Source organism: Simochromis diagramma, unplaced genomic scaffold, assembly GCF_900408965.1.
Source record: "Simochromis diagramma unplaced genomic scaffold, fSimDia1.1 OVJJ01000746.1, whole genome shotgun sequence".
NCBI classification, from domain to species: Eukaryota; Metazoa; Chordata; class Actinopteri; order Cichliformes; family Cichlidae; genus Simochromis; species Simochromis diagramma.
In genome coordinates, this window is record NW_024386757.1 from 661,725 (window position 1) to 675,313 (window position 13,589).

The 13,589-nt window shown below is 41.9% G+C and overlaps 1 protein-coding gene across 1 annotated transcript; it reads left to right on the plus strand.

Moving 5' to 3' along the window:
* The first annotated feature begins 3,835 nt into the window (after positions 1 to 3,835).
* On the plus strand, positions 3,836 to 12,784 carry serinc1 (serine incorporator 1). The gene is made up of 10 exons (XM_040026852.1): positions 3,836 to 3,973; positions 4,506 to 4,667; positions 7,247 to 7,440; positions 7,871 to 7,950; positions 8,185 to 8,322; positions 8,617 to 8,786; positions 9,099 to 9,189; positions 11,064 to 11,205; positions 11,342 to 11,566; positions 11,813 to 12,784. The coding sequence occupies exons 1-10, from the start codon at positions 3,935 to 3,937 to the stop codon at positions 11,949 to 11,951; spliced, it is 1,380 nt and encodes a 459-aa protein (XP_039882786.1). The 5' UTR covers positions 3,836 to 3,934; the 3' UTR covers positions 11,952 to 12,784.
* The last annotated feature ends 805 nt before the right edge of the window (positions 12,785 to 13,589 follow it).

A 13,589-nucleotide genomic window follows, 5' to 3' on the forward strand; every position in this document is an offset into this window, starting at 1 on the left:
TTTGAGATGATTTAAGGTTTTGTGACATTGCGTGTTATCCAGTTGGAGGCAGTCTTTTGAAATGGATACACTGCAATCATAAAAGGAGGGACAGGTTCAGCAACAATACTCAGGCTGTGACATTTAAATGATACTCAGTTGGTACGTGCCAAAAAATATCCTCCACACCACACCAGATGAAGCAAGGCTTTTATGTTCAAGCCTAGAAGTGATAGATTTTGATATCACACTGTTTTGTCACTGTGACGTTTGTCCTGTAAAGCATCCACAGGACACGGGTGTGGGGACAGCAATACCTTCATTAATACTGTGGTTTCAGGTTCACTGGGACACAGTCACTCCCGCTCTCTGCTGTCACGTCCACTCTTCCGCCTCTGACTGTCACTGCGAATGAGTGACGAGTGACAATCACCTTCACTTCCCAGCACACCTGTTCACCCCGCCCCTGCGCCGCCCCGGGAGCTCACTGCGTCACCCCTCCTCTGTAGCCGGCCAGACACCACACCCACGCCACAGTCACATGATGCTAAAGCTGTCAACTCAGCTCTGTACAGTGGGCAATCATAATGAAGCAGTTCAACTTGTAGATTCAAGCTGCGCTGCTCTTCATACTTTTGGCCACCAGATGCCACCAGAGAGGACGGTGTCGAAAAGCTTAGAGTAACAAACCCTTTTTCAAGACGAGCTTCAGTGATTCACAAAGCTTCATTTTGCCATCACTAATCTAAGGAGCTTGGAAAGAAAATTGACTGGAAGGAAAAAGTCCAGGACCTCCTTAATCCCAATGACATCTTGTGTAGAGGAAGCAGAATCTGGGTATGAGATTCTTGATAGGGAACCCTTCACCTCTGGTGTCCACCATCCAGTGCATGGATTATCGCCATGTCAGGTACCATCTTACAACCACAGTGCCTTGCAACAGCCTCAGCAATGGAGGTGTTGAGCACGGTCCATTCAGCTTATTGTCTCCAGCCTCCTTCAGAATGATGTTAAAGTCATGCTGTTGAAATACTGTTGAAGGAACTGAGATCACCTTCTGTTGTAAGAGTGATCCAATGTTAGCATTCACACTTTAGTGAGAGGTGAAACAGATTTGACCTAAGGGACAATCTTTTTTTTTTGTAACCAGTTAGAAGATTTTGGCTTTTATGAATAATAGGATGAAATCTCTATCAGTCATCTGCCACCCAGCTGATAGATTTCCTTTCCTGCAATAATAACACCTACAACTGAAACGGCTCCGACCTGTAAGGTCAAAAAGGGCATCGGAATCACTTTCACAGTGGAACAAAGAAATTCACCGCAGTTGCGATAATAATATGCGCATCTGCTGCAGCCACAGGTTTGGATGGTCGTTAAAATGGAGAGATATCTGACGAGAAACATGCGTTGCATCTGAGACAAACGAGGCAAATGCTGATAATAAGGCAAAAAGGAAATACGATGAAGTGTATCTTGCTCTTGGTTTCACGGTGAATGTGATAGGAGATGAAAAGAGACCGGTGTGTAATTTATGTTTGAGAACTCTGGCAGTTGACAGTATGATGCCCAACAAATTAATAAGACACTCAGAGACATTACACCCCAATGACATCCATAAGACACTTGACTTCTTTCAAAGAAAATTGGAGATTACCGTCAGCAGGAAAAAAAAATAAAAGCTCTAACCTGAGATTCTGGCGTTTCTGGCAAAATACATTTATATTTAAAAATGAACTCAGGATTTAATGAACGATATCGCGTTATTCAAACTAAAATCGATTTTACTCAGAAAATCTATCATCGAAACCCACCCCGAGTGAATCTGGCTGGTGTGGAGAGGGAGCATCCACTCATGGATAGAAAGCTGTGGGCATTCTGCTTCCATTTGGCACGTCCTACCTCTGTGAGATGGAGTGAGCCTCACTGAAAACAAAATATAGATCTAGGTTGAACATTGAACATGACTTGACAATGGCGGTATCAAGCCTGCAACCACAGGCTCAGTGCAGCCACTACGAGTGACAAGTATTAAACTCTCACTAAATTATATATTTTTTCATCTCTGTTCATGAGTTTCTGGATTTCTTTTTTCATAAGACTAAGACTGAACTTTATTTTTGCATTTCTGGCAAAGTTCACATTCTGTGTAACTTGCTGCTTTTTTGAAGAAGTGGTGCAGACTAATGACACAGTCTAGTGACAAAAGTTACAAAGTTGTTTGAAATGAAAGTTGTTGTAGTCTGAGGTGGTAGTCTGTAGCACGGGGGGCCCACAAGGAACAGTACTTGCCCCTTTCCTCTTCAACCTGTACACTGCGGACTTCAGTTATAACACAGACACTTGCCATCTCCAGAAGTTCTCAGACGACACCGCCATTGTGGACTAGGCGTCAGAGGGAAACGAACTGGAATACAGGGGGGGTCATCATCAATGACTTTGTCAGCTGGTGTGAACAGAACCATCTTCATATCAATTCCAGCAAGACGAAAGAGCTGGTGATTGACTTCAGCAAGAAGTCCCCCCCTACATCAGTGAACATCCAGGGTTTGGACATTGAAATGGTGGAGGAGTACAAATACCTGGGTGTTCACCTCAGTAACAAACTGGATTGGTCCGCAAATACAAATCCCCTTTACAAAAAAGGTCTAAGTCGTCTTCACCTGCTACGGTGGCTGAGATACTATGGGGTGAACAGGACTCTTTTAAAGGCGTTCTTCTACGACACTGTGGTGGTGTCTGCTATCTTTTATGCTGTGGTCTGCTGGAGTGGTGGAATGGCAGAGAGGGACAGGGGGAAACTTAATAAACTGATCAAGAGGGCCAGCTCTGTCCTGGACTGTCCACTGAAGTCCATCAAGCAGGTTGGCGAGGAGAGAATGTTGTCTAAGCTAACATCCATCATGGACAACACCTGCCACCCCCTTTATGAGACTGTACTGAGCAGCCTCTACAGCAGACTCTATTACAGAGTTTAACATGGTTATCTCACTCATCACCAGTTTAATTGACATATCATATGTTTTTAATTGCTGCTACTCATTAGCAGCTTGTTTGTACACTGTATATTTCACCAGGAGCATTTATACACCCCCCACACTTATGTACATATCTCTGTACATTTATATCTGTGCATACGAATTTCGGTTGCTGTGTATATAGGACTACTTTGTGTCTATATTCCTCTTGCTATAAGAGCTGTGTGACACCCAAATTTCTAATTCGTGGGATAATAAATGTTTATTCTATTCTATTGTTTGTTTAAAAGAAAAATGAATGAAGAATTCATTGTGAATGTGCTTATTATCAGAACAAAGTTGCAGCTAGGCTTTTCTGTCTTTGTTTTGTTTTTGTCTGTGGCGTGAAAATCTTTCCTCCTGCATGTAGTGAATGATGTAAAAACATTGAGAACCACTGGGGCTTTGACAAATTTGCTATAAGGAACACATCAAGCCATAAACTCATATACTGAGGAAATGCTTTAAAGAGGCCTAAGAAAAGACTAAAGCTGTCTTCTGTAACAAGTTCAGAGTAAAAATGTCTAAGCTCAGACTTAAATATGTCTGTTTTCCATGAATCCCGGTCAGTCTGTTGCAAGGTAAAAGCATGATTTAATATTGGTAGCCAACTGTTTAATGATAGAAAATATTTTCTTTGATTGAGGGATTAAAGTAATTAGGCCTAGCCAATACTTTCCACGTACAGTTCTTTGTAAGAAATGGGCTATCAGACTATTTCTGCGTATTTTTCTTCCTTTTTCTAGAGTTCCGTTTTGATTTGGATTGTTTTCTATAACTGTCCTGTAGGGGGCAGCCAAGCGGTGAACGGCACCGACACTGTCGCCTTATGACGCAAAAGAAGCCAGTGTCCGGGCGTCAGCCATCTTCTCTTAAATTGTCAACCGAGCTCTTGGAGCGGTCTGCTGTTGGACAACAAAAGAACAACAACAGCGATCATGGGAGCTGTTTTGGGTTTGTGCTCGATGGCAAGCTGGGTCAGTATCATTCTTCATTTGACTGTGAGAACAGTTTTAACAGCGACAGGACGTTTTAGCTGCCTCGATTTAACAAATGTTGCAGTGACTGCGCAGGAGGAAAATGTCAGGCCAACACGATGAGCGTCTGTGGCGCAGACATACTAACATCACCGCTCATAACACACTTTAGTGATTCAGTTACTGTGAGCGTGTTACTGCGCTTTTAGTTAGACGGAGCCGATTATGCGAACCATCGCCGTACTACCTCCCATCCAGCAGGCCTGTTGATGTTCATGTTACACAGTGACGGCTCGTAAACACACTGTCCGTGAAATGAAAACACCGGGGTGTGACGTTAGCTCAACCTTGTAAACAGAGTGCGGTATCCGCTGCACGCAGCAGGTTCGTGTCATGTGAAACGGACAGATACACTTACAGACACGAGGTGCTTCTAGGAACTAAACGATTACCGTTATTCCTGTTAACCAATGAGCTTTAAAATATCTGTGCTTAACTCTAATACTCGACTTATTCCCATGTGTGTATGTAGATCCCGTGTCTCTGTGGCAGCGCCCCCTGTCTGCTATGTCGATGCTGCCCCAGTGGAAATAATTCCACAGTGACTCGCCTCATCTATGCCTTCTTCCTGCTTCTGGGAGTGGCTGTTGCCTGTATCATGTTGATGCCTGGCATGGAGGGCCAGCTCAAGAAGGTACGCAGTGTTCCTGACATAAAACTAGCCTTGGAATAATGCCTGCATATGTCCTGCAGCACAGAGATGTCACAAGTTACGAAAACACTCTCATGGATATTTTAGTTTGCTAAGGCTTTAACAGGATTCTGCAGTGAGAGTAAATATAGTTTGGTTCATTGCTCCTAATTATGTAAGACACATGGTCCTTGTTTGCTGTTAAGTAGCTTACCAGTTGTTAATCACCATATTCTCCTAATGAGCCATACCTGCCCGTTCCAACTGCTAAATACTTAAATATGTGTGATATTCACACCAAGAGAACTATACACGGCTGTGAATGTACTGTGATCTTTCCTCTCACGTGGTAACTGTTTTTATGTTGATCCCTACAGTGGCCTCAATCCCCTTTTTTTTCTGTTTGTGCAGTTTTGTTGTATAATCTGGTGGGATGTTTGGAAAAAAGTTTTAACGGTGTTCAGTCGGCCGTGTTTGGAAGCTGCAGTGCTGTGAAAAACCTCATTCTTTGGGGGGTTTTTTTGTTTCTCAACTAAGCAAGTGAGACAACACTCTAATACTAGAATAACTGACAAGTCAGAAACACTAAGATAATATGTTACATTTGAGGAACAGTTTAGTGGAAAATGTCAAAAACTAATAAAAAGGCATTTCAAACCATTAATCCGATTCTTCAGTGCTGTTTAGATGGGCGCCACCTCTTGTCATTCATCATCAACACGTTATACTCAAAATAGACACCAAAGAGGAAAAACCCTTCCGATAAACCAATGTTAAATATGTTATGGAAACATGTTCACGAATTATTAAAATAGGACAAATGAACATCTGAAAAACTAAAACTGTAACTGAACAGTGTGGCACTGCATCATGAACGATGCACACTGTTTGAAAATTCATGACAACGACTTCAATAAAAATTCAAATCTAAAAATAAGAAAACAACAAATTTTGCAACCATTTTTTCCGTTTATTGAAGTCTGGTCGCGGGGGCAGCAGCAGGGGAGCCCAGACCTCCTTCTCATCACCTCCTCGAGGTTATCCGGGGAAACATCCAGCCATTGGTGTGTCCTGGGTCTGCGCTGCGGCCTCCTCCGATATGACGCGCCCAGCTTAGACACCTTACCCAGGAGGTGACAGCTTTAGCCATCTCCTTTTTGTGTAGAGCTGCAGCTACTCTACTCTGAACTCCTACATAATGATCCAACTCCTCAGCCTCGCAAAGGGAGAGACCATCCGCCCTTCGAAGAAAGCCAATGTCCGCCGTTTGCATAGCTGTCTCAATCCAGGCCTTCACTATTAGAATAACAGATTTTTGGTGTTTTTTCAACAGTGCTCCATCTAGTGGCAGGTGGCTGCATAACATTTATGATCCAACAATTTACCAGCATTAGGCATCAAATCTGGTACCAAATAGTGACAACGATTAGTCGGCTAGTCGCAAACATCACAAATTTTTCACATTTGAACATTGACAGAGATGATCCAAGTAAATGTTAATTTTTTTTTTTAAATGATAATTTGATTTAATGGAAAAACTACAAATGCTCTAATGGAAAAGTTATTGCCCCTCAAACGTAATAACTGATTGTATCCTCCTTGTTTTGTGATAACTGACAGTGAGTGCACCACATCACTGTGGAGGAACTTTTGCCCCCTCTTTGCAGAATTGTTTTAATTCAGCGACAAAGGAGGATTTTAAGTTCATGACCTTGGTTAAATTTAAGTCCAGGCTTTGACTAGTCAAATGGTCATTGGACTGGTTCTTATGTAGCACTTTTGTACTCTACCTGAGCACTCGGTGCTTTATTCAACTTGTCTCTTTCACCCAAGCACTTTTTTCTACGTTTTTCTATGCTGGCTCTATCGAGCTCTATTTTTTCCATTTAACATTTACACACATGCATCCAATGAATGCGGCGGAGAAAAGATTGGGACTGGGCCCAAGGATATTTGGCATGCAGACTGGAGAGATGGAACCACCACTTGCTGTTGTGCTTTGGGTCATTGTCCTGCTGCATAACCCAAGTGTGCTCAAGCACTTTGACCGCTGTATAAGAACCAGACCAATTTCCATTTTCAAGATAGCTTTGTATGGCCTTGTGCAAGCAGTTGTGTTAGTGACATTAAGCAACACTGATTGTCTTAAAACAAAAGCAACTAAAACAGATTCAGTTCAGATAACTTTTCTCTTAATAAATGAAATCATCATTTTAAATTGCTCTCTATTGACTCAGGTTATCTTTGTCTAATACTGAAATGTGTTTGCTCTAAAATATCTAAGCGTGACATATCTGACCAAAAGAAAAGTTAGAAAAGAGGCAAATATTAGCTTTGATGTATCCAGTGGTGGTGTTTGTATGACCGACACGTCGTTTGAGTACAAAATGCAACATGTTAAAGGATAATTTTGGCTAGCTCATGTCCAGCCTGCACTTGACAGGTGGATAATTGACCTGTGGGATCTCTGTGGATTTCCTTTGGCTCGCAGTACAGTGCCTCTGTTGCATCCAGTGGCTCCTTTGCCCTTTCGTGGCGGGTGCTGCACTACGACACACCTGTATACATTGTCTCTTCTCTAGATTCCAGGTTTCTGTGAAGGAGGGAGGGGTTCGTCTATTCCTGGTGTGGAGGGACATGTGAACTGTGATGTGCTGGTTGGCTACAAGGCCGTGTACCGTGTTTGCTTCGGAATGGCTATGTTCTTCCTGCTTTTCTCTCTGCTCATGATCAAAGTCAAGAGCAGTAAAGACCCCCGTGCTGCACTCCACAACGGGTGAGTCAGCATGTCCATCTTCCACATCATGTCTGCTATGACACAAAGTCAGGTTTTATTGAGATTTGATGGATTGATTACCTGCTTTAAACATGCCAAACATATCATGTTATTAGAACATGTGACAAGCTGGAACGTGTTGTTGTTATAGCTCACATCAAAACTAGCAGCAGGGAGTGAAAGGCCATCTTTACTGCGGAACATCCCACTTAGGACTGCAGCTAGTGATTATTTTCATGAATATAAGAAGCATTTTCAATTAAATTCAGTTTTATTTAAATAGCACAGCACCAGATGTGTTGCTCACAGTTTCCTGATGTCCATCATTGCACGTTTAAAACATGTTACCATTAATGTACTTGAATGATAACATCTGCAAACGTTTTCAGCAGTAATCTGATTGTTAATTTCTTTATGTTCTGTTTGTCAGGTTTTGGTTCTTCAAGTTTGCAGCAGCTGTTGCCATCACTGTTGGATCCTTCTTCATCTCAGAAGGGCCCTTCACTACTGGTAACTGTTTTTGGTTCACTCTCACTTAGTCCAATTGATTACATTGATAAACAATACATTGATCATTGATTGCACACACACACCTTGTTTCATTTTACAGTGCACATTAAAGGACAAGAATAAAGAAATGTGAATGTGCCAGATTAAAGCTCTCTATTCATCTCACACTAAACTGGAGGTTTCATTATATTAGTGTCCTTTGTGTGACGTTCTTTCTCTCACTCTGATCCACAGTGTGGTTCTACATCGGTATGGCGGGGGCCTTCTGTTTCATCCTTATCCAGCTTGTTTTACTCATCGACTTTGCCCATTCTTGGAACGAGTCCTGGGTGGAGAAGATGGAGGAGGGCAACTCTCGCTGTTGGTATGCAGGTATGATGACAAGTGACAGAGGATACTCGTGGAGATGACTAAAGAGCTCTGTCTTTGATCTAATAGATTTGAAGTGCAGACAAAAATGTTTTGGTCATAGCTGGAAAAATAGGATTTACTTAAGACTTATTTTTATGTTATTAATTACAACAGTCACAAGAAATAATTAGGTGTACGCTTGGGTGTATTTGTTTTATATGACAAGTAAACAATTCAAGGTGGTGTTTCCTTTAGCTGGAAAAGCTTAACACAACTCTATGTTAATGAGGTTTCTTTGTTTTTGTATGTTCACAGCTCTGCTGTCAGTCACCACAGTCAGCTACCTGCTGTCTCTGGTGTCTCTGGTCATGTTCTATGTCTACTACACCCACTCTGATGGCTGCACTGAAAACAAGGTCTTCATAAGCATCAACATGCTCCTCTGCATTGCTGCCTCCGTCATGTCCATCCTGCCACAGATCCAGGTTCACACCACTTCTCTTACATTTATACAGACGCACATTTTGTGTACATTAGATGACTCGACATGTTCAGCTTTTATATGAAGTAGTAAGATGCATTAATCATATTAACATGACAGGATATGAAGTGCTTTATTATGAAGTGATGTTATGCAATGTAACACTAAAAGAATAATGGCATGAATTATAGCAAGATGAGTCAGATATGAGATGATGGAGTCATGGAGGTGTCGCCTAATATAATTCAGAATGTGTCATTTATGAAAGTTGTTTTTAGAAAATAGAGATAACTGATGTGTGGTGTGTCATGTACAGGAGTCCCAGCCCAGGTCTGGCCTGTTGCAGTCTTCTCTGGTGACATTGTACACCATGTACCTGACCTGGTCTGCTATGACCAATGAGCCTGGTAAGAAAACAAAAGCTTTTCAGCCTGCTGTGTTTTGCAGTGTACTGGTATGTGCCCATAACTGACCCCCAGACCCAGGTCTAGCCCCACACACACAGATACACGTCCGTCCACATCTACCCCATGCTCTGACGTGAACGGACAGGTGCCCGCCCAAAGCCAGCAGTGATCCCGGAACGCTGCTTTGAGAATCAGTTTGACACCAACGGATTTCAACTTTATTCTCAAACTGATCAATAATAGTTTTTATCTAATGTGGGCCTAATACTATCCAGAAATGTTTTTTCCTTTTCTTTGGGTCCAGTAGGTGTCGTTCTTGATTGACGCACCAACACAGTGGCGACACAGTAAGGCCAATGTTGCCACACACTCCGTGTGGCGTCATCTCCCCATCGCTGCCTTACAGTATGAAGCACCTTGAGACAGCTGTCATTGTAATTTTGGGCTGTATAAGTAAAACTGGCTTTATGAATGCCTGCATTTGATGCTTTTAGAGGATAAGTGTAAATTGGTTGGAAAAAATGCCGTCAGCACTGCACTGGTAATGTTTAAATGTGTATTTTTGGGATGCTTCATGCTGCATCGATCTATTGTGTGATTTATCAGTTCCATTCTCTCCACATGGTCACACTCTACTTGTGAATATGGGTGTTTCTATTGGTCCAGATAGATCCCACAAGGAAAACTGTGTTAGAGCAGCTGGACAAAGAATAAAAATACTGCAGTGTACAATAAACAGAGTGCCACAGGTGCCTAGTGCGGACGCTAATAAATGCACATGCAAAGATTTACAAATACAACAGTGATTTTTAAAAAAGTAGCAACGAAGTTGGTTTAAAAAAAAAACAGTAAAATTAAGACTGACGTTTTGCAGAGTAGTGCAAATTGTGTTGATAAATATGTCCACTATTAATCTAAGAAACTGCTGCATGAAGGTATAATACAAAAATATGTGTGGGATGGTTTGGCTAATAGGTGTGATCTGCTGTCATAGAACAAGTAGTTACTGTACTGTTCTCTATAAAACAGTAGGAATGATTTTCTGTAGTGTTGTTTGAGGCAGCGGGGTTGAATCACACTGAGGAAGAATGCAGGAAGGAGCTTTGCTGCCTTCGAAGTGTGGAGTGATGCTGGCTTGTCCATGACGGAGAGCAGTTTGTCCCTCACCAACTCAAAGCCTACGGACTCTGGCGCTGATGCTTTTCCGCCAGCAGACAACAGCAAATTAGATGGCCAGACTGGTAGATCACCTCCAACATATTAAAGGATCTGAGCTTCCCCTTCTTACAAACAGCATCAATGTCAACTACCAGTAGCTCTCCACTGTTTCCACCTCCTCACCCATGATGTTGATGGGCCTAGCTGAAGACTTTTTTTTTTTTTTTTGGAAGTCAACTGCCATCTCTGTTGTCTTGATTACATTCAGAACGAGGGGATTTCTTCCTCACCAGCTCTCTGTACTCTGACTCCTGCCCACCCTTAGTACATCCAACCAGTGTAGTGTCGATGGTGATCCAGTGCTTGTTGTTAGGAAAACTGCATACAGTCCTGGTTGGGACGATCCTCACAGAAATGTATACAGTCAGTGATGTAGTCTGTGATGCTATAGCTGTCATTTCCATTTGGATCACAGAACATGTCTGTAGTGTCAGAGCATTCCTGCAGGGCATTGCTGTCTTCTACCTCTTCACTGAGTTGGTGGCAACAGGAAGGAGAGGAAGTACAGGAGCACACTAAGAATATAGATGGATAGAACACCTTCCTAAATGCTAAACGCTACCGATATCACTGACATGTAGTGCATTTGAATAGACTTCAGTGGCTGTGCAGATCACGGTAATTAGATAATTAAAGAATCTCTTCTTGTCTCTCAGACAGGAAATGTAACCCAAGCCTTCTGGGCATTATTGGGCTAAACACCACAAGTCCTGGCAGTCAGAACCATGTGGTTCAGTGGTGGGATGCCCAAGGGATTGTGGGATTGATCCTTTTCCTCATGTGTGTCCTTTACTCCAGGTATGGAACTCTTTAATTATCTTTGTAATTCTAAACTTGCAAACGCCCAGACAACTAAATGGTTCATTTACTAACCTGCAGGCTGTCTCTTTGTGGATAGCACGATTCTAACTGTAGCCCTCTGTTTATTCCTCAGCATCCGCAATTCATCCAATGCCCAAGTCAACAAGCTGACTCTGACCAGTGATGAGTCTGCTCTCATTGAAGATGGGCCTCAGACGGACAGCTTTGAGGAGGGAAACGGCCCCAACAGAGCTGTGGACAATGAGAAAGATGGTGTCACGTATTCTTACTCTTTCTTCCACTTCATGTTGTTCCTTGCGTCGCTCTACATCATGATGACCCTCACCAACTGGTATAGGTAGGTTTCACGCTGTAGGAGACCTGTATAAGTCTGTCTTTGTACTTTATATTTGTTATTTCATAGGTTTTGTCCACAATAAGTTTAAAGTTTCGCAGTCTTCAATAGTCAGAGATGTTACCTTTGCTCTGGATTTCTTACCTCATATGTGGGGTTTAGGTCCAAATAAGGCGCGTTTTGTGTTTCTGCTAAGGTATATTATTTGGATAGAAGCAACTAGTCCACTTTGTTTGTGTGTATCCGCAGCCCTGACTCCAAGTATGAGGCCATCACCAGCAAGTGGCCGTCTGTGTGGGTGAAGATCTCCTCCAGCTGGATCTGCATCGCACTCTATGTGTGGACATTGGTGGCTCCACTGGTCCTGGTCAATAGGGACTTTGACTGAAACTGCACACTGTCCCACTGCTCCTCCAAATATTGAAGCTTTCACCTGTGTTTTGTTACTGCAAATTAAGAAACTTAGTAGTTAAATAACATTGCATGAGTCAGTGCTGAAGGAATGGTTGTTTATTGGCTCTGGTGACTTGCTTGTATTGCTGAGTGTAGCTACATAACCAGAAGGTGATGAACTAGTCAGGACGTTCATGTGTTTTGTTTTGTTTTTTCCAGCTGTGACTTCAGCCCATTCTCATGAATCCTTAACAGTTCGTTGCAGTCATTAGTATATCCTGTTAAACCCAGTGACGACTTGCACGTTTTTCTTTGAAAACTCGACGTGATGTTAACAGTAGTTGTATCTGAAAAGGTTCCTATGATCCTGCGTGCACATCAACTCTGCACTGTAATGTTCTGTATGCTGTTTCCTGTTTAAAAAAGGGAAAAAATGTTTTTATTCTTTTGAGTTGTGCATGAGCAGCTGTGACATTTAGAAGCAAGAGTAGGTTCCCACTGGCTCCATCACCCTGCGTGAGCAGTGTTGTGCATATGTGTTGGTGTAGATAGTTCTTCTTTATATTGCACATGTCTGCACACGCTCAGCTAATTGAGTAACAAGATGCATTCTTGTTTTTGTTGCTTCTGACTTACTTTTTGATAACATTTGTGGTTTTGACTGCTTGACAAGCTTCCTGATAAGTTCTTGCGTAGCGCATTAGCTTGTTTCAGACATATTGTGGATGTGTTTGACTCTCATCTGTGATATTTTTTTTTCTTCTTGACCTAACAGTATATTGTAACTGATTTAATAAAATAAATATGGGCGGGGGGAGTCGAGTCTAATTTGTTGTTCGTTGTTTAGCTGGGTCGTACACAGTTGTCAGCTTCACCATTATTTGGTAGGTCCACCAAAACACTCATTGAGCTCTGAACCTAAAGGTCTCCTGTGGTAATGTGTCACGCAGTGTTCAGTCATTTGTTTCCTGAAAGGAAATCTCATCTCATCATGCTTAATACCATTAAATCCAAGCTGAAATCACAAGATGAGATGGCAGTAACATGAAAAACCACCAGGGTAGTGGCAGGAAACTCTAAAGTTCTTTTTCTATATACAGACGTTTACATTTATCTTCAATTTTGCTCACTTCTTTGTAGTTTGCGCCCAGGCAGTTAGACCTGTATTTTATTTTTTTAAGTGCTCATCAACGACAGTTTTCCACTTTCTGGATATCTTGCAGTGTTCTTCAGTTTATGCAGGCCGTGTACCGAAAGATTCAGGTGGAAACCTTTTGTACCAAATATAATCTTCATCTATAATACAGTACTGCGCTCTGCAGATATTAATTTCAACTGCTGTAATAAAGGAATGTATCAAATAGAGGACAAATAAAGTGCATCTCTTCTCAGTGCTTGTATGTCAACATTTGCAAAGGATTTCTTTTGTTGCAGTGAGGTGTAGGGCTCATCAAGTAATTATCGAGTATTCCACCAATTAATCAGATAAATCATTTTCTTATTAATGAACAATAATAAATATTCAAAAGGTGAAAATTTCCATTTTAGATACGTCTGTCAAAAGAACCAACCCACGTCTATCTACGTGCCCTAGTTAAATGTAACTTCAATGCAAAAATATATAAATACTTTA

Bases quoted from the DNA above. Each gene is read 5' to 3' on its own strand.
- serinc1 (XM_040026852.1), top strand. From the start codon at position 3,935: ATGGGAGCTGTTTTGGGTTTGTGCTCGATGGCAAGCTGG. The intron at 7,951-8,184 runs GTAACTGTTTTT...TCTGATCCACAG, and splicing joins AGAAGGGCCCTTCACTACTG to TGTGGTTCTACATCGGTATG. The intron at 9,190-11,063 runs GTAAGAAAACAA...CTTGTCTCTCAG, and splicing joins TGCTATGACCAATGAGCCTG to ACAGGAAATGTAACCCAAGC.